We start from the raw sequence: 22609 nt of genomic DNA on the forward strand, positions 1-22609 counted from the left end.
AAGCTGGGCAAACCTTTGCGTTCCACATTTGAAAGACGACAGATGGGCCAGCTCATTTACTCGAGCTCAAAATAGAAAATGAAAATTTCAAAACTTCAGTCATGCCTTGACATGCTCTCACAGGTCGGACATAGGGCGTTTGGGGTGGGGTCTTTTTTTGGTGTGTTTGTCTAATTTTGCTGATTGTGAGTTTAGGGTGGGTGTGTGGGGCAACTGCCATTAAAAACAAAACAAGTGCACCCAAAAATGAAAGTATCATGCCAGAGACGAGAACAAAATGAATGCCCTCGAAGTATATTTGAATATAAACCAACGTTGATATTTTATTAGTTCTCTTTATCATTTCACATCATTCTATGAAGAGTGGGTGCTGATCAAATGATGGGCTCAGTTGGTCGTCGTGCTGGATCCTCAAAGGAAGGATTCGCAACGGCACCTATGGACATACTGTCAAACACTTTTCTGGTTGAAATCAGATCATTCCCAGGAGAATAAAGAGAGAGAAGCGCGCTCGTGGTTGACCATTTGGCCCTGGGGGGGGGGACACGGAGGGGCGCCTTAGCCCCCCCCCCCCCCCCATGCCTTTTGGGAGGAGAACAAAGGACTAAGGAGTCTTGGGCTAACCTTTATACTGCTCCTAAGAAGAAGACAGATACGACAGCGGGGGAGCGCCAGTGCGGCATTTTGGGGGACTTCTTTGACATCAACATGGGATGAGAATAAAATCTTGATCTAACCAACATGTCGTAGAGGTTCATTTCCATTACCAATCCAATCCTGCACGGCGGCCTCTCCGGAAACGTAGGCGCTGAGACGGACCGGCAAGTCTGTTGAAAAGCATGCTACGTCTGACAACCGGAACAACCTGAATGTCTGCTTGGCCATCATTCTTGCAGGGCGGCGTCTTTCAGAAAACACGAACACACCTGATTGTCACCGAACAAAGCTGAGAGGCTGCCGCTCTCGGACGGAACCGGGCTCGAAGCGAACGCCGGCCGCTCTTTTCGCAAGGATGACGTCGAGCCCAGCCGCGGAGGATCTCCGCTGTCCCACCTGCTTCAACGTCTTTGAAGATCCGGTCAGCCTGCCGTGCAGTCACAACGTCTGTCGCGCGTGTCTGCGCCGGTGCTGGGAGCAGAAAGGAGAGCGACTGTGTCCGGTTTGTTGCGAAAGGTGTAACTCGATGGACATCATTTCAAACTTGGCACTGAGGAGCGCGCGCGAGGCCTTTTCGCCAGCCTCGCCCTCGTCGGACGACATCTGCGTCACGCACAAGGAGAAACTGAAACTCTTCTGCTTGGACCACCAGGCGCCCGTGTGCCTCATCTGCAGGCACGCAAAAATCCACGCGGGCCACAATGTGCGTCCCCTGGACGAAGTTGTGCGAGGCCGCAGAGAGAAACTGCTGGAAGGCTTGCGGGAGGCAAAGACCAAACTGCAAGACTACAGCGTGGTCCGAGACGAGTGCCACGAGCAAGCGGCCCACATCAAGGCCCAGGCCGAGCAGGCGGAGAGCAAAATTAAGAAGGATTTTGAGGAGCTTCGCCGCTTGCTGTCGATCGAGGAGGAGTCCAGGCTGTCTGCCGTCAAGAAGGACGAGCAGGCGAGGAGTCGCCTGATGAGGCAGAAGATGGAGGCTCTGGACAGGGACGTGGCCGCTCTGGCCGAGGCCATCAGAAGCGCAGAGGAGCTGCTGACGTCCGACCACGTCTCCTTCATCAACAAGTACCAGGAGGCGGCGGGCGGTATCCAAGTGCTGCCCTGGAAGCCCGAGCTGCTCCGAGCGGCTCTGCTGGACCGAGCCAAGCACGTGGGCAACCTCAAGTTCAGCGTGTGGCAGCGAATCAAGGAGGCCGTCTCCTACGCCCCCGTCATCCTGGACCCAAACACGGCCGCTCCGAGACTCCGACTGTCCGAAGACCTGACCGCCGTCGCTTTAGACGTCTGGCGGCAGCGGCCGAAGAATCCCGAGAGGTTCAAGTGGAACGTTGTGCTGGGCTGCGCCTTGGCCGCGGGGACGCACGTGTGGGACGTGGAGGTGGGGGACAACGAGGACTGGCAAGTGGGGGTGGCGTGGGGGGACCCCGCTTTGCCGGGCGGCATGCGGCTCAAGAGCGTCGGATTTTGCGAGGGCAAATACAAGCTGCCTTCGTCACAATCGTGGGATCCATCGGTGAAACTGCGCAGGCTCCGAGTTCGCGTGGACACCGACAAAAGATATTTTTCCTTCTCCGACCCGCTTACAAGGAGGGAAATTTACAAAGGCAGGAAACATTCTGCTTTGCCAACTTTGTCCGCTAACGTGAAAATATGCCCGTACTTTTACACCATGGACAGAAGCCCTCTGAGAATAATTGCGCTTTCACCTGCCGTCACGACTCAAAGTCCGTGATGGAAGTCAGTCACCTGCAGCCAGCGAGCTAGCGAGCCAGCGAGCTAGCGAGCCAGCGAGCTAGCGAGCCAGCGAGCTAGCGAGCCAGCGAGCTAGCGAGCCCGCCAGCGAGCTAGCGAGCAGCACTTTCGAGGACATGAATCGAAAGAAATCGGATGCCATGCGCTTCTCCCAAAAGGACGTTTGACTTGGCATAAATGGACCTGTACGTTCGACAAATGCCGCAAGATCGTTTTGACTGATACCGCGGTTTGACAAAACGCCATCGGATCAAAAATGAACTGCTGGGATATCAATGATCCGTACACTTGTGCGTGTGTGTGTGCGCGTGTTGTTATTTTGTTTGCACAATGTCGATGGCGCCAGCTTTTGACTTTGTTTTCCAAGACGAGATTTTGTTGTGTGCAACGGTGGCGCACACTCTCCATCCCAAGCAACTGCACTTGCGCTTCTCTCTGCATGGCAGAGTCGGCGCAATTCAAAGAGAACGTTTGAACGATACGCTTGAGTCGAACTGGTCAAGTTTGTTCATGCTGACGGCAAGCAGGCCTGGATGCAAGGAGAACGCTTTGTTTGTTTCTCGTCCTTTTCAGACGATTGTCGATTGTCACACGCGCGGCTTGCGTCAGAGTGGACTCGATGGAAATAATCGTGTGGCCCCTCCCCAAGTTCAAAACGGACGCCCCTTTTCATCTGGCCTTGACCCCCTGACCTTTTTCCTCAGAGGAGGGGGAAATGAGATCACTTCCCGTTTCCGCCACATATCTCGGCCCCGGCCTCTTCCTCCGCTCATGCCGTCCCATCCCGGGCTCTGATTAGGGCAGCCTCGCGTCTCTCCAAGAGGAAACAAAAAAAAAAAAGCTTGAGCACGCACGTCATCGCTTCTTTTGATCGACAGACTGCAACGATTGCTCGGGATCAATACATTTGCCTTTTTTTATTGATGATATATTTGTTGAAGCTGAAGTCAGCTGCTCGGCGGTACATGTTTTTGTTGTTTTGGCTTTGCCTTCAAAGCATGCATTTGCTCCGTACACATCTTTGAAATGAAAAGGCCCGCCGTCCGCCTTTTGCGGGTGTTGCCGCCTTCAACTGCTGAAGAGATAAATAGAAGTCATTGAATAAATATTAGATTTGCGTGTAACCACTCATGCCGAGTCCTCGTAATACTTGTTATTGCAGCTATACATCATCATGTCAATAAATATACTGTACATCATCATGTCAATAATAAGTGGCGTCCATGATGTCAAGGTTCATCGTAATGTCATTAAACAGGATCATGAAACATCATCGTGACAAACATCCATGTGAGAATGTCATCCATCACGGTGCGGGAATATCATCACCGTAAACAAAAGTGCTCGCTCGCGCAAGACAAACATGTCAATTCGGGACATCCCGCGCGTGTACGTGTGCGGAAATGCCACTGAGACGCAGCCACTCGCCATGTCCATCAACAAGTACACCTCCATTAGGATGATTGGGATCGTTGCTGACATTTTGAAATTCAGCACGTGTATGAAAGACTTGCACTTTACACGGAGCGCTGCCGCGAGCGCTCCCGGGTGGGCGCACGGCCGTTGCCCATCAGCAGCTCCGTCGCTCTGTCCCAGCGTTCTCACACCGTGGAAATGAGTTTGACTTCGGAGGCACTGCACGAGAGGAAATAAAGGTCGATGAGTGAATCGGTCTCTGTTTGTGCGGCACCTTTCCTACTGTTGACAGACACAAAGACCAAAAGGACGACAAAAGAAAAGGTGCTCACAAGACAAATCGGCCCACCAATCAAGAAAAAATGAGAAAAAAGGCAAGAGCAAGATTGGAAAAGACCGTGAATAAGATGCATCCGTCAGTGGCTAAATGAATCAATGCAACTTTGGGCGGCCGGAAAGCAGCTCAGTCGCAGATGAGGTCAAAGTAAGAAGAAATGGAATGTGGAGGCGGAGCTCAAGCGCTGACTTGACATTAAAAAAGGAAAGTTGCTCACCTGCCGGCGAAGCGGGACGCCGGCTCGTACTCGTCCGCTGCCGCCTGCACGCACAAACGCAACCCGGGAAAAGACATGTCAGCAGTCGGGTCAACGCCGACGAACGCTCAGTCTGCAGTCACGCCACTCGCCACCGGGGGGCAGCAAAAAGCAACGAGCACCACTCAGACCGAAATTGGGGTGACATTCTTGACTTTTTCCCTTAAAGGGTGCTTAGCATCATATCAGAAATTCAGGCCGGGGGTCTCCCACTGAGATGCCGCTCAACAGAACGTTCTTGCTGTGTGCGGCCATATTAGGAAAGTAGGGGCGGACCCCTCGCAGGCTTGAGCCTCAATAAAATCAAGAGGCTAATCGAGGCTGCTTTTTTAGGCAAAATCTTGCCGTCCACCTTTCCGAGCCGAAAAGGCCGCGTGGACCAGCGCGCATCCGCTCGAGCTGCGGCCCACCTCAAGCACTCACAAATCAAATCAAATTCCGCCCGCGGGTGTTAGCAAGCGTTCAAGTGTGGGCGCTTAAGTTGCATAAGCGCCTTTGTCAACCGCTGACGTGTGTCACTGCGCTCTCCTACGCGCCTGATACAAACACCGACACCCCCCCGCCCCCCCTCCATGGCTTTATGTAACTGCAGAGGGACAAACTCAAGTCAAGCCGTTAGCCGAGCGCTTTAAGCTCCGATTGGTCGCCGAGACTCGCGCTGACTTGTCTTTGCATTTGCAGCTGGGCTACTTTGGCCTCTGTGACATCACGTGACAAGACTGCCGCCGGATTGCAAAGGTTCTCCCATGACAAGCGTGAGTGTGCGTCGGGCGCACCTGCGAGAAGGCCGGCATGGTGACACTGTAGGGGCGTGGCCGGCCGGCCAGCGGGTGGGCCCGGTAGTCGGCGAAGGTGACGGCGGCCGTGGCGGCGGCGGCGGCGGCGGCGGCGACTCCGCCGGCGTCCCGGTCCAGAAGGTTTCCCGTGCTGCTGCTCCTCCAAGGATGGAGGCTGCACACATACGTGTCACATGACAACAAACGCGCGCCGCATATGAAAAGCATCCAAAATCAAGAAAGACACAAGACTTTCATTTGGGTGACAACCGATTGCACTTTTCCGACGTGAAGCTTTTCTCTGTGCTGAGGGGAAATTCTTCATGTGTATAAATGGCAAAAGACCCACGAAAAGAATCCAAATGGCCACAAATGGCCACCAACCACAACTTGGGTGGATTTGAGCCAACTTTTTGGCTTCTGCAGAAAAAGACCCAGAAAAAAAAAAAGGGTCGTTTTGTCCAAAACAAATCTCACAAATTGGACTGTTTTGTCCAAAAGAAACCACCCAGGTGGGTCACATGAACCCAATTAGCGGATGGCTCAGTTTCTGACCCAAATGGGCTTCTTTTTGACCCAAATGTTTTTCCAGTGTTTGGAGACACTTTGAAAAATCAAAGCACAATCAGGCCACCATACCTGTGAGCAGGAAGTCGTGCGTCGGCGTCACCGTCGTCCTCCGAGATGACGCGCGTGTACGAGAAGGGGAACCAGCCCCGCCTGAGGAGCACAAGAGGTCGGCGTCAGGTCGGCGCGGCTCGGGCTCGGGCTCGGGCTCGGGCACTCACATGTGCGTCTTCTCGTTCTCGCCGTAGTGCCAACCGTCGCGGGCCTCGGGCACCAGCAGCGTGACGGCGTCGCCTTGCTGGAAGCTGAGCAGCGTGCCGTTGTCGCCGGCGGCGTGCGAGAAGAGGGCCCGCACCCGCGCCGTCCGCCCGCCGCGCTCCTTCTTCTCCAGGCCCGCCGCCATCGAGCTGGCGCGCGGCAGCGTGCGAGGCGAGGCTGCGCGCAAAACGCAGGTCAAAAAGGAAAACGCAGGTCACAAAGCAAAACGCAGGCCACAAAGCAAAACGCAGGCCACAAAGCAAAACGCAGGTCACACGCATGTCTGCTACGTGACGGCATGGCATTTTGGCCACACGTCACCTGCCATTTAAGTGGCGCCACGTGAGCCGTTTCAGCGGCGGGCGCCGTGTTTTGGTGCCGCCTGGCGACTTTTGCGCAGCGGGAGGAAGCCAGCGGCGACTTACCGAGCGAGGTCTTGCTCTTGGCGGGCGCCGCCTTGCGCACGGGCAGCGTGTTGGAGTAGGCCGTCTCGCCTTGGGGCGCGGCGGCCGCTTTGGACTCGGGCCACCGCTGGTAGTGTTCGGCGCCGCCTTCCATCAGCCTCTGCGGCCACACGTGACAAACGCGTTCAACTTTCCTCCTCGCCAACTTACGTGGGACAAATCCGGAGGCAATGCACTCGCGGGGGACTTGATTAGGGACGCTCACTAACTAACTAACAAGCGGCTCGTTAGTTCCTGTCCCTAATCAAGCGTGCCGTTTGTAGTGAGGGAAGTCAGCAGCACCTGCGGTCCGCCGCCGGCGCTTCGGAGCGCCGCCAGCTGCGGGGGTCCGCCCAGTGTTTTGGGGCCCGCCTCCGGCGCGGCGCCGCTCATCTGCTGGGGTGACAGTGAAAGCAAAACGTTTGGTTCAAAACGTTTGGTTCAAAGCTCCGAGGCGCAAGCACACAAACTCGGAGGATTTTCCGCCAGACTGGTGACCGTGACAACGCGGTCTTCCCCAGATCAGGAAACACTCGAGCGTTACATCGTGACTTTGTGTACTTCCTGTCTGCCGCCCACCCGCGCTGGCAAAGTAGGTCAGCAAAGTTTTGTGGCGTTTTCAACTCTGGAGCCCACCGGGACGTTCGCGGTGTGAAAACTTGTCGTTTGCAAGCCTATCGCAGCCTGGAAGGCTTCATTGGAAAGCCACCCCCCCCATGTCCGAAGCCTCGCGAAACCCTAACCTTCTTTTGAAACCCTAATTGCAGAGCCCACGCCAAACGTCAAACCCTCGATTTGGCACCGAAGCGATCGTTTGAAAGCAATCACGGACTGACACGGAGAGGCGGATGAAGAATTTAGGAAAAAAATGGACGGCCTTACACAACAGGAAGCGTGTCACGTAACGCTGAGTGGCGCTCCAGTGCAAGACGCCGCCACTCAGGGCCCACGCAGGCACGCACGCACGCAGGCACGCACGCACGCACGCACGCAGGCACGCACGCACGCCGTTTTATATAAGGCAGGCGGCCTTTGCAACACGCTCGGCCTCATTTGCACGCTCATTAGCACATTCAAGCGGGAATTTGCAGGCATCCGAGGTAAGGCGCGCCGCAGAAAAAATGACTGAAATCAGAAACTCAGTTTTGACTTGACAAATGGAACGCTTGCACTCGAAAATGGCGGCATCCATGCATCGCATCGCATCGTAGCAAATCGTCCCTTTTGACCTTTTAGCAGCGACGCAAAATGGCCACAAAACACTTTGACGCCGCTGCCGCTGCTGCTCTCGCTGCCGCTCTCGCTGCCGCTCTCGCTGCCGCTCTCGCTGCCGCTCTCGCTGCCGCTCTCGCTGCCGCTCTCGCTGGTTTGTTGTTTCCGTGAAATGAACTCACCTGGAGCCTTTGAGCTTCGGAGAGTTTTTACACGTTGCGGCACATGAACGCCTGGGACAAATTTGGACAATTTGTGGAGCGATGACACGACGGCGGCCGCCACCGACCTGCGCGGCCTTGTCGCCGTACTTGGCGGGCGTCTTTCCGCTCTGACTTTTGCGCCGCAGCTTCTTGAGCTCGTTCTGGCACTTTTCCAAACTCTCCCCTTTGCCCCTGTGCTCCGTCTGGTACTTCTTGAGCGCCGCCTGCGGGGGGGGGAACAGAGCGGCGGTCGGCGGCCGGCGCAAACGGGGCGTCGCCAAACGCGGGCCGGCGCTTACGTTGAGGTAGCGGGCGTCCATCTGCACTTTCTTCTCCAGCTCGGTCAGCAGCTCGTTGTGGAACGACTTCAGCTGGAAACAAAGCCAAAAAGGCAGCCTCGCTCAGTTATGCCCACGTCGCGAACGGCGAGCGAGCCAAAGAGCCCCCTCATACAAAGTGGAATGTATGCACATTTAAAGTCCTACCTTTGGAACCTTTACGTTTTCTTCCAATTCAAACCTTTTCACACACGCCAATTTCACCCCAAGGCGGAGCTTCGGGCAACGCGAAGCTTGAAAGCCTCCACTAACCGGGCATATGTCCAAGGCCTAAGCTTGCTTTGAAATGCGAAGCTCGGCTCGAAACCTCAGCCCTGGTCTTGAAACCCAAATCTGAAACCGAACGCTGGCTCGACACCCTGACCGCCACGATTACGGCCAAAATGAACCCGACGGCCCCGGAGCCAATTGGAATCGGGATTCTTCATCGTGTTTTCAACGAGCGGAAGATCATTTGAGAAGACGAGAAAATGCGGAATTTGAAATTTGGCAGGGGCCAAATATGAGCTCAACATGATGGTGCTGAACTTTGCGCAGAAGGCCAAACGAGTGCAGACGGCAGCCGCCCCTCATCTCCACTTTTGCCGGCCGATCGGCCGACTTTCTTTCGCTGGCCGCGACCGGACCGGCTCGTCCATTTGGGCGAGCCGATCGTCCGCGCGGCCGTCGGCCACCTGCCGGCGCTCGGCCTCATCTCGTCTCGGAAGTCGAACGCCGGCTCGACGCTCCAATCGATCGTGCAGCTGGAACGCAAAGGGCAAATCCTGCCCCGGTGCTGAAAGGCCAGCTGCGCATTTCGCTGCCCTTTCGTCACCGGTCGGCCGCCGCCGCCGCCGCGCTTCTCTGTGTGCTTGTCGGGGCTGAGCACGCGGCGCTCACCATCTCCTCCAGCTGGATCTGGATGCGGCGGTGCACTTCGGCCATCTGGAACAGGACCTCCCCTGCGGAGCGCAAGAAGGCCATCAGGTGCGGGCAAGGTTTGGCGCGCGGCGCAAGATGGCGGCGGACGGCGGCGACGAGGAACCGATGCAGGGAGAGGGCGAGAGGATGACGATGTGGACGAGGGTGAGCGGAAGCGAGATGAAGACGAGGATGGAAGGTGAGAAAATCAGGAAGAATGATGGCAAAGGGACAAAATGCGCCTGCATGACACATGCGTGTGCGTGCCTGCGTGCGTTACCTACATGCTGTTTCTTCTGAATATGCGGCGTGTTGCAAAAACACAAGACAGGTTTTTAGAAAAGGAGTTTTTGGCCCACACTTTGGTCTCCGCAGTTGACACGAAAGAGACGTGACGACACCGACCAGGAAGCGGAGCTGGCGTGCGAGCACATGAGCCACTTTTCATGCCACCTTCACGGTTTCATGTCGCTCGCACGAGCCGACGACATCCTGTCGCTCTCATTAACTCCACTCCAATGCTCTCACACGCACAACTGAAATGATCTCGCACATTTCTGCATATTTTGCACTTGCAAACATGACTGAAACACAGACCCCCCCCCCCCTGAAAGGGTCTCAGTCAGCAAGAGGCGTAAATGTGGGAGCCAACGCGGCAAGATGACGGGCAGCGGCTCTATTCCTGTTCCTGTTCCTGTTCCTGCCATCTGAATGCCTCGCGGCCAGCCTTTTTGACGCGTGCGTCCTTGGAAAGTGAGGTAACGAGCGCCTCCTTATATGGTCAACCAGGGCAAGCGGAACTGCGGGAGCTTCCCGCCTTGCCTTCCCTTCCCCACGCGACCATATTTGGTCGGCCCGGCGGAAGACAAACGGCGGCGGCGTCAGCCATCTTCCTCCTCCTCCTCCTCCTCCTCCTCCTCCTCCCGAGGAGCGCCGCTCGCCTATTTTTAGCGTCCGACGTGCTCTCCCAGCAGCAAAGCGAGCGGGGGCCAAGGCAGACGCGCCGAAGACAACGAGGACGAGGAGGCGGGAACGAGTGGGACGGACGCCGTTCGCCTTCGCTCAGTCAGCATCGCGCATGACAACACTGAACGGAGCGCGCACGTACGCGCTCCCAATTCGATGTGATGGCTTTCCCCATTCAAAAGAATGCAAATGCCATCATTCAAAAAAGAGCAAAAAAGAATAGAAAGAAAAGAACTGCGTAAAAACGTCGGGTCATAAATCGAGTGTCAAGAATTCAAGCGTCCCGATTTCATGCGGCCATTGAATTGACGGCGCTGCCCCTTCCGGTGTTCCCCCTTTGGCCACCCAGGGGCGCTATACTACTACTGGTCGTGACTCATAAAGTCGGTCCTATAGAGGTGCAACAGTTCATTGATGAATTTGATCATCGATGAGTTCAAATCATCAATGATCACGTCCACTGAAATTCTTTTGATAATCCATCACGTGATTGGAGAGCTTGTTCGTGTCCAACTTCTGCATTTAAGACGTTTGCAAACATCTGCTTTTACTTTGGAAAACAATCATCAACATTTTTTCCCAATTTTCTGACCGACGTTACAGACCAAAGCAGGAAGTGAATCGTGAATCAATTTGTTTGTTGTTTTATTTTCTGCACTGACAATGTCGAATCAATAAAGGAGTGGAAATGTTGGGGGTTTTTTTTGATGGGATTCAACCACGAACTGACAAAATGTTGGTGAACTGTTTCTGAAAATACTGTTCAGTTGCAGCCCTCCAATGCTAATTGTCATGCGACGCAGAGGATAAAGAGCATCGGCCGGCCGGCCGGCGTGTGTGGTGCGCCTACTCCTTGCGGCACAAGGACTCACCGAGCTCCTTGGCGCCTTGGCCGTCGCTGGCCACCTCGCCCATCCGCACCAGAGCGTGGAAGTAACCCTTTGCCGCGGACGTGACACCTGCAAACACGCAACATGAGGAAAGTCCACATCCGTCATCTCCAGCCGCACGTCCATCTACTGCCGTCCTCGTAGGCTATACAAATTGGGTCAATTTGACCCACCTTCTTGCGTTGTTTTGTACAAAACAGCCCAAATTTGGGAGTTGTTTTATACAAAACTGCCCATTTTTGAGAGAAAAAAACCCAAAACAGAAATCTGGGTCAAATTGACCCAAATAGTGGATCAGTCCTTTTTCTTCTTTTTTTTTACCCCAACTGTTGTTAGAGTGCATCTGTAGACTTTTTGTGGACTTTTTCACTGTGTACAATTTGCAGTTTGTCCTCCTCGACTTGGTTCTTGGAATGACCTCGTTTTTGGAATAAAACTGTTGTCATTCTGCGCAAAAACGCCATCAAGACGGACGTGCGGCTGGACACGGCGACGAGATGCTCGGCGTCGCGATGTTTGCGGCTGGCCCAGCAAGCGGAAAAAGCGCCAAGCGAAATTGGGAACAAACATATCCAAAGCTCCTTTCGAGGTTCCCAAAGAACGCCATGAAAACATGAGCCGTGACGGGCGACGGGGCGGCAGCTCGGAGGAGCGCGAGACCCACGGATTTACAAAAGAAGATTAATGTCACAAACGCAGGAAAAACAGCAAGATGCGGCCGAGATGTGGCGACGGACAAAGGTGAGCCTGGTCCGCCGCGTCGTGAGCGCCAGCAAGCTTGCGGAAGGGCACGAGTGCAACGGCTCTACGTTGCTCAGGAGGCGGGATCATTTCCTTCTGCACTCGCGGCCGCACGCTTCGAAGGCTGCAAATTGCGCAACCCACAGAATTTGGCATTTTTTAGCCTTTTGCAAGACGTGAAATTGGCAAAAGTCGGCAAGGGTGTGAAATCATCAAAAACCTCCAACTTTAAACATGTTGACCCTTTCAGTACGGGAGACATTTACACAAAAACTCTTTGCAGTCTTACTGATCAAGCGACATAAAAGAAACGGCCGTATTCAGACAGCGTTGGCGGGTCAAGTGTTTCAACTTGTGCGACTTCCGACGTCTTCAAGATTCAAGCCGAATCTTTCTCATCTACTCAAAAGCTATGCTGATCTCAAATCCAAAGTGATGCAACGGCGCCGTCGTCTGGCGGCCGTCAGTCACTGCGGCGCTTTTCAAAGCTGGATTTGACGGACGAGCTGGGCGAGATGGGCGGATGCCTTCATCGTGAAAGCTCAATCCGATCGATGCTATCGATGCTAACGGCAAACTCGAGCGGCCGGTCCACGTCGAATACGAAAGCGTCCCGCCTTCAGTTGTGACGAGCGCCGGCGTGGCGACGCGCCCCGAGTCGGCGCCCTCGCCGAAGGCCGACTTTTCATTCCACGCTTCCCTGCTCCCGTTTCCCAATCCTCGCGACGACGCCTGTCCTACTTGCTGGCGTGTGCGCGCTTTACGTCCTCAGTGCGCATGCGGTACTCTAAATACACCTGAGCGCGCACACACACACACACACACACACACACATATATATATGAGGTCCATACACTGCCTTTCCACACAAACATTCCAAACAAACACACAAAACCCCGCGCCGAGATTTGCCGGGCCCCTAACTACTTCTTCATCAAGTTGTCTTGGAGGGAAAGCATTTGTGACCCTTTGAGTCTTCATTTGCACACTTGTAAATATGTTGACACGCTTCGTCCGTCACCGTCCTTTTGCGCTCGTCACAAAACGCGGAAGCAGGCCGAGTGATGGCGCATGCGTGACATGAAAAGAGGCCGATGGAGTGACGGGGCAGACAAAGGCGTCGGACGGCCCAAGACGGACGGACGCACGGACGGACGGACGGACGGACGGACGGCAAGCATTGTGAGGCGGCGTGTGTGAAGGCGGAACTCACTGGTCAGCGCCTTCTCGTAGCTTTTGCCCATGGCCACGAAGTTCCTCAGGCACGGGTTGAACTGCTCCATGATGGACTGCGGCGAGAACACGCGTGGCGGCGTTAGTTACTCACTCACTCACTCACTCACTCACTCACTCACTCACTCTTTCAGTGGGAACGACCCGCAACAAAATCTCACATGCGGCTTTACTGGGCCACATTGGCGCACGCACGCACGCACAGTGGGAGGAGTCGTGCGTGTGCCCGACCTTGACCAATCACCCGCTGCAGCTGCTAATGATTTTTCTGCGGGCGGTTGTTGTTGTTGTTGATGGCGGTGTGACCTCACAGGTCATGTGACTTGCCAGTTCAACTGCAGGCGCCTTGGACTCGTTCAAAGGTGACCGACCGACCAACTTGACTGAAGTGTCAGCAATCCGGGCCCCGTCGCCGCCGCCGCCGGCGCCGCCGCCGCAACGCACTTTTTTTCCCTCTTTTTGGCGGCTGCTGCAGCGTCCCACGCACATTTCGTCCTAGCCCGATGGGACTCCAAAATATTTTGCTATACTAGTTGTATCATCGTCGAGTCATAAGGAGTTTAGTCCTTGTACTAGGCTAGTACTTGGATTAGTCCTATTATTAGACCTAGCCCTGCACCTAGGATCTGAATCGAGCCGCGCATGCGACGCTATAGTCCTAGTCTAACTGTAGAGCTTCGTGATATGACTTGGGCAAGGGCTATTTTTACACTACCGCCGCATCTAGGTCGAATTCTAGGGCCGGACCTAGTCTAGGTTGAAGTCTAGATCCTAGAGCGGTACTTGTGCTAGTCCTGTTCTTACATCTACATGGAAAAACGGCGTGTTGAATTGACTCCATTCATTTGCTCAAGTGCTTGCTGCAAATAAGCTTGCGGAGTGGACTTTTCAAATGTGTTTGGATCCGGGTGCTTTCGGTTCGTGCCGCCGCTTGAGCAAATCAAACGGAGTGGGTTCAACGTGCCGTTTTTTTGCAGCGCACTGTCGTTCCACACCTCAATTGAATCTGAACGCTGTACTGAAGACAGACTTCATTCTAGTCCTGGATGGAGTTCAGCCGCAGGTCTAGTCCTGGTACTCAAGCAAGTCCTCTTTCTAGACCTACTACGACGACTACGTCCAATTGCCGTCTTGGATCCTGGGCTAGGTGTAGACTAGAAAACAGTCCGGACAGTCTAGACTAGGAAATGTTGCTCCTCCTCAGCGCGGGGAGAACCTCAACAAGCAAGTGGAGCGGTGTTAGTTGGAGCTGTCGTACTCGTTCCTATTTCAGCTCTTGGACTCGGGGTGGATGGAGGTGCCTCGGCAGAAATCCGCTTGTGCTTCTTGTCGCGCTGAGCGGAAGCAAAGGCCTTCTGCTGGCACGCAAGGTGAACACAAACGCATGTGTGCGGGAATCTTTTGTTACATAAAGACGTGGGGGGTGGGGCTTGTGTGTGTGTGTGGGGGGGGGTGATGTCATGTGTGTGTGCATGCATACGTGCGCGCGTGTGTGTGATGAGTCAGCGCTTACATAAAGAGCAGCGGGTTGGCATTTTGTTGGCCTGGAAATTGCTGCACAGCCAAGTGGTGCCATCGCAAAACGGTGGGGGTGCGGCAGGAGGGGGGGGGGGGGTCTTTACAGGGGTGTTGGCTCAACGGTTATACGACTTTTAGTTTTTATCTTTCCAAAGCTAGGTCAACACTGAAGTGTACTCGGCAGTGTGTGTGCGCGTGTGCGTGCTAGGGGGGGGGGGGGCTGCAGCATACCGGGATTCCGACTGGCACTGCAAGGGAGCACAGATGGTGTTTGTCTTTCTGTCACAACAACAACAACAACACAACCTCCACCAACGCATGCACGCAACTCCCAACACGCTGCCATCATCATCATCATCATCATCATCGTCACGACTCAGTGGGTGAGCCTCCACACGTCGCACACGCACGCGTCATGTGAAAATGTGCACCTTTGCATCTTCTCAGCGCTCTGCCGGCCAGCGAGCTCGAGAGTGTCGTGACTTCGGCCAGACGCGTGGCACTCCAACGGGTCTCCAAAAACAAATGCAACAAAAAAAAAAAACACCCACTCGGCCCCAAATACTTGAGAAGCATGTGTCAAAGTAGCCAGAAGCGCTTGTTGCTTTGGACCTCCACGAGTGAATAGTAAGCTGGATGCAAACGCGGCAGGCGGGCAGGCCGCCGCCGCCGCCGCCGCCGCTGCCGCCGCTGCAGGTGGCAGGACGGACGCCAGCTGAGATGTTTGCATGCGCTGCCAATTTGACCTTCAACCGGGAGGCGCTCACCTGAGCTGCCAAATTGCTGCCACAATCATTTTCACACACTTTGGCTCCACGAGGCTCCGACCGCCCGCCACCTATTTTTGCAAGCCGGTTACTTGCTTGGCAGTGTACAATTCATTGCGACGATTCATTAAAATACTACATGGTGAATAAAATAACTTATGTGGGGTCCCTTAACACCTATAACAGCAATACTTTGTCTTTTAGTATTTGATTAACTTTAACACAGAGAGAAAAAAGCAGCAAAAATCAGCTGACCATTTGCCATTTTTTTCTGGGGGTGTGGGGGGGGGGCGACATTAGCTCTCTATTTTTCTCTTTTTCACCTCATCCCATCAACACAATTGCCACGCCATTATATTGCTGTTCATTGTTTTTGCAACAAATTGAATTTGAAATTAGAAGTCATGCCAAATAATAAACAAATATTGAAGTATTTAACTGTCATGTTAAGGAAGGGATTTGTTGGGGCATGGGGGGGATAACATTTGTAAAAAATCCAATTTTGCTGGACACTTTCTGGCCAAATGAAGAAACGAATCCATTTAGCAGGAAACCGGACATACGCGCATTTGATTTACTTTTGTGGGCCGGAGGAATGACGTGGCCGGCCGCATTTGGCCCCCATGCCCTGGGTTTGACAGCGGTGCACTAGTTAAGTCTGCTGCACCCGAGTTGAACATTATTCCCAGCGCATAGACTGCACCCTCAAACAACAACAACAACAACAACAACAAAAAAGACAAAGAGTGCATTTAAGGTATTGCAATGCCCTGGCAAGTGGGCAAGGAGAGCCACGTCACACATAAACACAAACTGTCACCACTGGCAAAGAGCTCCTGGAGCTCACATGAAGACAACGCACATGATGAATTAGATTAGGAGGGACAATCCTGTAAAATATGCTTCGAACAATCCACCCAAATAAAACGTGCGCAAGGCGTGGGGAAAAAGGGTGTAAAATAGAGTTGATCAGTCATCGATCATCATAAATCAAGTGTGCGTGCGTGTTACCTTGTAGACGTTCTCGGTGATCCGGTGGACCTCGTCGGTTCTGGACATGTTGGTGGCGTGACTCGGCGCGGACGTGTGGCGGGAATTCAGCTGGTGTGCCGTTGTGCTCTTTTATAGGAAAGTCCCGCCGACGACGCACCGGCGAACCCACGCGTGCGCGGCTGCACGCGTGCGTCGCATGCAGAGGCGGACGGCTCCGCCTTCGCGGACTCAGGGAGAGGGGACCGGCGCTGATGACGTAACGGACGGGGCCGAGCCACTCCCACAGCTCAAATCAAACAAGTTCGTTAACGTTCCAACGCCTGTTCGGATTTCGAGTCGCGGAAAGCGCGGCGAGGAAGTTGCGGGTCCAGATTTTTTATTTATTTTTTTTTTTTTTTGCACGGCCTCGCTGGCCACGCCCACTGCACTGCGTCACCGGGCCCTTTGGCCTCGACAGTTGAGAATGGACGGAGCATCCTCACTTTGGATCTCGGGCATTATGACGGAGCTTCCTAGCGACTTTTGTGCAACGCACACACACGGGCACAGTGACAAACACGTAGAAAAAAACTCACGTGACGACACGCACAAAGACTGAAAGACACGCGAAACAAACACGCACACAAACACTCCAGCGGACAGCGTTGCACAAGTCAGCGTTAAAGAAAGCAAACGCCCGATTGGTTCGACCTGGCGCGGACGTCACGGGCCAACAACTCAAACAAGGCCGGCAAAAAGGCGCCAAAGCCGAAAAAGGTTGAAGGTGACCTGAAGGACGCAGAGGCGCGCACGCTCGCTCGCTAACGCACCTCCACAACCACGCGCGTGATTCATGCGCATTGGCGTCGGTGGAATGAATGGAGCGACTGAGCTGAGTGGGTCCACGCCACGCACCGCCCACTCCGACGCGCGCGTGGCGTGGACCCACTCAGCTCAGTCGCTCCATTCATCACCACTCAAAAAAGAAAAACTGGAAACGGACCTATACCGCGCCCTTGTGGCCGAGACTACAAGTACACCTTGAGCACACTAATAGGACATGTCCTCGCGAGCCCGAACGGCAGGCAACTTGTACTACTAGTACTGTGCCATCTAGCTGCTATGTCAGTAGCAGCACTAGTAGTTGCTGTTGCTGATCACAAGCAAAGAAGTTGACCATTAAGTAGCCATCTGCCTGCTACTAGTATGCAAAGTTGTTTGAGCATGTACTCGCTCTTGTGGTGCGTGCGGTGTAAAGGTGACAGTGCCGCAAAACTGCCGCAAAACTGCGCGCTCGTTGACGTGCTCGCTAGCTAGCACACACCTACCTACCTTACTAGTAAACTATTGCTCCAATTAGTAGGCACGTGTCATGCAGATAGTGTCCTCCTTCTCAAGGTTATCAAATAAATGTTTATTCAGTAACCCACTAGTGCACATTTTCTTGTACGACAAAGAGCTACTAGTACATGGACCTTGAGTTGTGCATCAAGACTATGGTATAAATGCAAAAAAAAAAAAAAACAACAACAACCGAGTTCCGCCCGCTGATGGTCAAAACAAACAACAGCAAGCTTAGAAAGCGCATTTTATTGTGAAAAAGATCCACGCCAAGGAGCTTCTCACACCGGTTGAACATTTTTGAAAATGCTTCCATTAACGGCCATCTTCTAGTCCACTTCTTTTACAACTGGCGCCACATCCCATTCAAAAGGTTTTGAAGTTTAAAAAAAAAACCCGAAAACAAACAAAAAAATGTTCTGTTCACATACACGTGTGCCCTGCGACACAGTGAAGTTATCGAACAATTTTGTGGTTCCGGATCGGCGAGCGCAACAGGCGTTCATGGAAAAACCTCGTCGCTCGAGGTTGTGGAGATGCTGAAGGTCATTGAAGGTTGTTAGAAGGTCATCCCCCATCTTCATGCGGCCAACATTTCTGCCTTCTTTCTCGGACGTTCTGTCGCTAAAGGAGAGACACGAACGAGTCACGTGTTACAAACGAGCAAGCCATCAAATTCCTGATTTATAACAAACGTACGATGCCCATAAAATCCAAAATTGTTTCAGCCCTCGAGTCACCTACATAGTTGATGATATAAAAAATGTGGACATGCTGATTCAGGGGTCAGGACTGAGTGAATGATTACCAACTGCATTCCTAATCACTACAAAACATATTTGCATAATTCAAAACATTTTAGCCCTGTCTCGATTCGAGAATCTTTGTTGCGATGTCATTCCAGGAGATGGCGGCCATGACAAACCTGCTTTGTCCTCGCCGGCCTCCGGCACGTCCGGGAGTTGCTGCGAGGGGACGTCGGGAAGCAGCACGTCCCCCTGCAAGAAGTCGCCGGAAAAAAAAGTGAAGCGGATGCACGATCGGCATCATAATAAGCCCGTGACGATGATGAGGGTGAAGAAGATGAAGCACCTGAGTGATGGCCTCCAGCTCAGCCAGAACGGCGTCTTCATCCTCTTGAGACAACGAGCCTGACAACATCTCGTCAATTTGCTGAAATTACACACGCAAAAAAAGTGTCAGATCACTTGCCTCGCATGTATTTTTTAATCCCGTATTGACAAATAAGTCACCCAGTTTTTTTCAACAGCTGAAAAAAAACCAGATACATACATGATTTGAATGAAGCAATTTTGGTGGGAAAAGACAAAACGCATGTGAGAAACATGAGCGGACGCGTGACGGCGTGCGTACGGGCGGCGTCAGCTCGCTCACCCTTTGGTACTCCACGGCGTCCTGCGTCTCATCCAAGATGCGCTCAACTTCTTCGATGGACATCACCTGGGAAGGCAGAAGAAGCTCAAAGCGCTTTGCAATTTTAGCAGTAAACAAAAAACAGGTGCCGTCAAAGCACAGCATCAAAGTACATTTCATACGGCGTCAAAGCACATTTATTATCAAGCAGAGAAACGGGAGCCACGGGACTCCGCAGCCAAGTCAGCCCGAATCGACTCCACGAGCTTTTCTTGCCGTTGGCCAGTCTCGTCAGTCGGCAGTCTCGCAATATTGACTCGCCAGTGGCTGAAATGGACACTTCTAGTCAATGACGTCTTCTCGAAACGATGAGACCATGATAAAAAATAACCATCAGTTACTCGTTGTCGATTGCTTGTCGCACTTCTAGCTGCATTGGACAATTTGGGGAGGAATTTTTGAAACTTGCACCACGGGAATGTTTGGATTTTCTGAGCACTTTTATCTCGCTGACTTGAGCATTTTCTTCAGTTTAACTGGAACCTTGACTTTGAAATCAACAAGTGAGTTAAATGTTCCTGAACAGCCCACCACCACCCACCTCGTGCATTTTCTTCAGACATTCGTTTCCCACTCGGAGGCCGTCGATGACCTTCTTCTCAATCTGGGCAAACTCCAGGTCCTGAACCTGAAACATTGGCGAGACAAGACAGACCACCGGTGAGGCCAAGCAAGCGTCACGCCAGGCGGGGGCCGAGACGCCAGGCGGGGGCCGAGACGCCAGGCGGGGGCCGAGACGCCAGGCGGGGGCCGAGACGCCAGGCGGGGGCCGAGACGCCAGGCGGGGGCCGACCTACCATACGCTCCAGGTTGCTGATCTGGTTATCCGTCTTGTCCAGCAGCTGATCCTGATAGCGCTTCTTCTTCAGCAGGAGCAGCGCCTTGCTGCACACGACAAAGGAAAAAATGTTCGCCGTTGAAATGTCGCATGTTTTTGTCATCTTAGGCGGTCGGCGTTGTGCTGCACGATTGCCGATTTGCGTACTCGCAACTTGCGGCACAATTCATCGAATGCAGTCGGTCTCGGTCGGTGTTGTCTGTGCGCTTTTCCCAGCGGGGCTTACTTACTCTTTCCTGCCACTTTTGAGCAGCTGCTTGGCTAAAAGTCGCTCCTTCTCCAGTTGCAGGCCGATCTTCTTCTGGTACTGCCTCAGTTTATCTCGTTGCTGTTTCAGTTGCTGCAACGGCGCAAAACGTTCTCATGAAACGTCTCTGTATAAAGTGGAAATATAGCTCTTTTGTGATATATTCCTATATCCCTTACAACATCTTTTAACAACGTATGCTGCGCACGTTCATTCTCAACTCTTCAATTGTTCTTTTCTATGCATGTTGCAAGTGCTAAACTCTCTTGAGTGGAAATTGTCTAGTTAACTCCTGTTACTTTGAAATGAATCTAAAATAACACCATTATTGTATGTTGACAGTTCTGTGTTTAGCAAGCCTTCCAATGAAAACCTTTGTTGAAATACGATAGTGACGGCGTAGTCAAAGTCTGAAATTTGGATTTCACAAAAGATCACACAAAACCTGCGACTTAGTATTAGGGCCGGACAACAATTTGGTGCATTTTCATCGAGTTTACAAATGTCTAACTTGATGATTATTTACCACAGGGGAAATGACACTTCTATCACTGTACTTTGAAAGATGTTGTTGGAGACGTGCACATCATTTGATCTTTGACATACATCTCCGGAAAACAACAGCGAGCACAAATCGAACACATGAGACATTTGGCACAAGAAAACCACACAAATGTTCGAACACATGTCGCCGAATTGAAAGGTAACAGCTAAAACGTTGAAACGTGTCAAAAAAGTACGGTGAAAGGACTCCTGTACGCGTGATGAGTAAGGAAGGAGTCTAAAGTCAAGAGTTTCCAAAACGGGTTCGGCCACAGCCATGACTTTACCAAAACGGCCTTGTCTTGTTCCGTCACTCGACTCTGCTTCTTTTTGGCAAACACATTCCCCATCGTGACAAAGCATCACAGCCGCAACAAGCGGCCAACAATATCAGCGTCCAGCAAACGATGATTTTTTTATGCTACGCCGGCTCCACAGAAAGCAAATTAGCTACAAGGCAGCAACTGCTGCCTAGCTAGCAGGCTAACTTCCGCTAAGGTGGCCACACCCACACCCGGAAGTGTGAGTGAGGCCGCGCGAGACTAGAACTACAACAACCAAGTTTAGACGCAGTTCGCGTTGTTGTTGTTGTTGTTGTTGTTGGTTGAAGAATCGTTGCAGAATTTGTCAAACACGCTTTTCTTTCCATTTGAATTGAGCCTTCTCATACCGTACAGTCGTAGACATTCTTTGACCTACGGTAACATCATAGGATAACATTGCTTGCCAAATGCCTTTGAGATCTCCTGTCCAATAGGTGGCGATATGTTCCAAGTACATGTAACCCGCCAAAAACAAGACGACGAAGAAGCAGCAGCAGAAAAAGAAGAAGAACTTACTCCACACATCAATATATGAGCCGTATTTCCATTTGTGTCTCGTGATATATTCTATTTTCGTCCATCCATTATTAGAGTTAAAAATTCAACATCAAACTGTTATTAGACATTTTCTTACTCGTTCCAGACACCAAACTAGAAAATCAAGCTGTATTTCAATTTTGATATTAAAAGGAAAATCAAATAACGAGTCGTTTTTCAATTTTTAGTATCTTGTTTCCAACGTAACATCCAATGACCAAAAGAGACACGGACCATTTTGCAATACTAGCTCAAACGTTAGCACACTACCAGAAACAGTCCAATGCGCGGCTTTCTTGTGGCTTATTTACATCTTATTCGAATACATTGAAGATGACAAGACAGGCATATTATGTGAATATAATGCTTTACAGTCAGTGTTGTCGAAATAAGCAATTATTTACTTACTGTCATGATGCTTTGTCGATTCACCATATTTTTAGTAACTGTTGATATAGAAGTTTGATTGAAGTCGCCAATATGGATCACTTAGACCAGGGGTGTCCAAACTCGGTCCTCAAGGGCCGGAATCCTGCCTGTTTTCCATCGATCCCTGCTGCAACGCACCCGATGAAGCGTTGCAGCAAGGAGAGCTGGAAAAGAGGCAGGACACCCTCGGCCCTTGAGGACCAGAGCTGGACACCCCTGACTTCGACCCACTGCGCGTCCCTCACCCCTTGTCGTGTTGGGAACACCCCGGCTGTAACCGGATCCTTCTCATTGGTCGACAAAACGCTGGCAGGAACGCCCAGCGGGCGTTCTTGTGTCTTAACAGGAACGCCCCCTTCACCCGGACCCTTCTCGCTCGATTGGGTGTTTTGTTTTTATTGCGCTGCGCGATCGCCGATTGTACATCGCGTCTCATTGGTCAATACAGCTATCGCCGTCTTAACGACAGCTCTGATTGACTAGGCTGGACAATTCATTTATAAAATTAAATATGTAAAAATTAAATAATGTGCACATTTCCAGAGTATGAAAAGCTGCGGTAGTAAAGTTATATTTGTTCCAAAGTATTTTTAATGAAGGTTTGACTCCCACCTGGGTCATTAAACAACAGGACAAAGCCTATTTTTTACTTCAGTTTTGTTTTTCCATTTTCTGCTTATTCAAATTTGGGATTAAAAATGTAGTTACGATA

At 52.2% G+C, this 22609-nt stretch overlaps 3 protein-coding genes and 1 long non-coding RNA gene across 12 annotated transcripts; 2 read left to right on the top strand and 2 right to left on the bottom strand.

The window, feature by feature from the left end:
- Positions 1–911: 911 nt before the first annotated feature.
- LOC147128708 (E3 ubiquitin-protein ligase TRIM35-like) lies at positions 912–3543 on the top strand. Its single transcript, XM_086017284.1, has one exon. The coding sequence runs from the start codon at positions 1013–1015 to the stop codon at positions 2390–2392; it is 1380 nt and encodes a 459-aa protein (XP_085873410.1). The 5' UTR covers positions 912–1012; the 3' UTR covers positions 2393–3543.
- On the bottom strand, positions 3311–17091 carry baiap2b (BAR/IMD domain containing adaptor protein 2b). 8 transcript variants are annotated; one of them, XM_086017281.1, is made up of 14 exons: positions 16245–17091; positions 12929–13004; positions 10957–11043; positions 9403–9414; positions 9098–9159; positions 8180–8251; positions 7967–8104; positions 6769–6858; positions 6448–6586; positions 5986–6199; positions 5837–5917; positions 5198–5372; positions 4383–4426; positions 3311–4047 (listed from the first exon to the last, which is right to left on the bottom strand). In XM_086017281.1, exons 1-14 carry the CDS (start codon positions 16290–16292, stop codon positions 4014–4016), a joined length of 1272 nt encoding a protein of 423 aa, XP_085873407.1. In that variant the 5' UTR covers positions 16293–17091; the 3' UTR covers positions 3311–4013. The 8 variants fall into 8 exon arrangements, with proteins under 8 accessions (XP_085873407.1, XP_085873406.1, XP_085873403.1 ...); XM_086017280.1 differs by having other exon boundaries at positions 6769–6861; XM_086017277.1 differs by lacking the exon at positions 16245–17091 and adding an exon at positions 13276–16235.
- On the top strand, positions 14634–18751 carry LOC147128710 (uncharacterized). Its single transcript, XR_015082662.1, has 3 exons — positions 14634–14849; positions 16362–16526; positions 18451–18751. It is a non-coding gene; the product is annotated as an uncharacterized LOC147128710 (long non-coding RNA).
- Positions 17781–22144, bottom strand: chmp6b (charged multivesicular body protein 6b). Of its 2 annotated transcripts, none has more exons than XM_086017289.1 (8): positions 21877–22144; positions 20049–20158; positions 19778–19865; positions 19522–19608; positions 18942–19007; positions 18639–18719; positions 18472–18544; positions 17781–18170 (listed from the first exon to the last, which is right to left on the bottom strand). In XM_086017289.1, the coding sequence occupies exons 1-8, from the start codon at positions 21901–21903 to the stop codon at positions 18127–18129; spliced, it is 576 nt and encodes a 191-aa protein (XP_085873415.1). In that variant the 5' UTR covers positions 21904–22144; the 3' UTR covers positions 17781–18126. The 2 variants fall into 2 exon arrangements, with proteins under 2 accessions (XP_085873415.1, XP_085873414.1); XM_086017288.1 differs by lacking the exon at positions 21877–22144 and adding an exon at positions 20896–21142.
- Positions 22145–22609: the final 465 nt, after the last annotated feature.

This window comes from Filicampus tigris, chromosome 19 (genome assembly GCF_054856515.1).
Source record: "Filicampus tigris isolate MCC_2025a chromosome 19, RoL_Ftig_1.0, whole genome shotgun sequence".
In the NCBI taxonomy this organism is placed as follows: Eukaryota; Metazoa; Chordata; class Actinopteri; order Syngnathiformes; family Syngnathidae; genus Filicampus; species Filicampus tigris.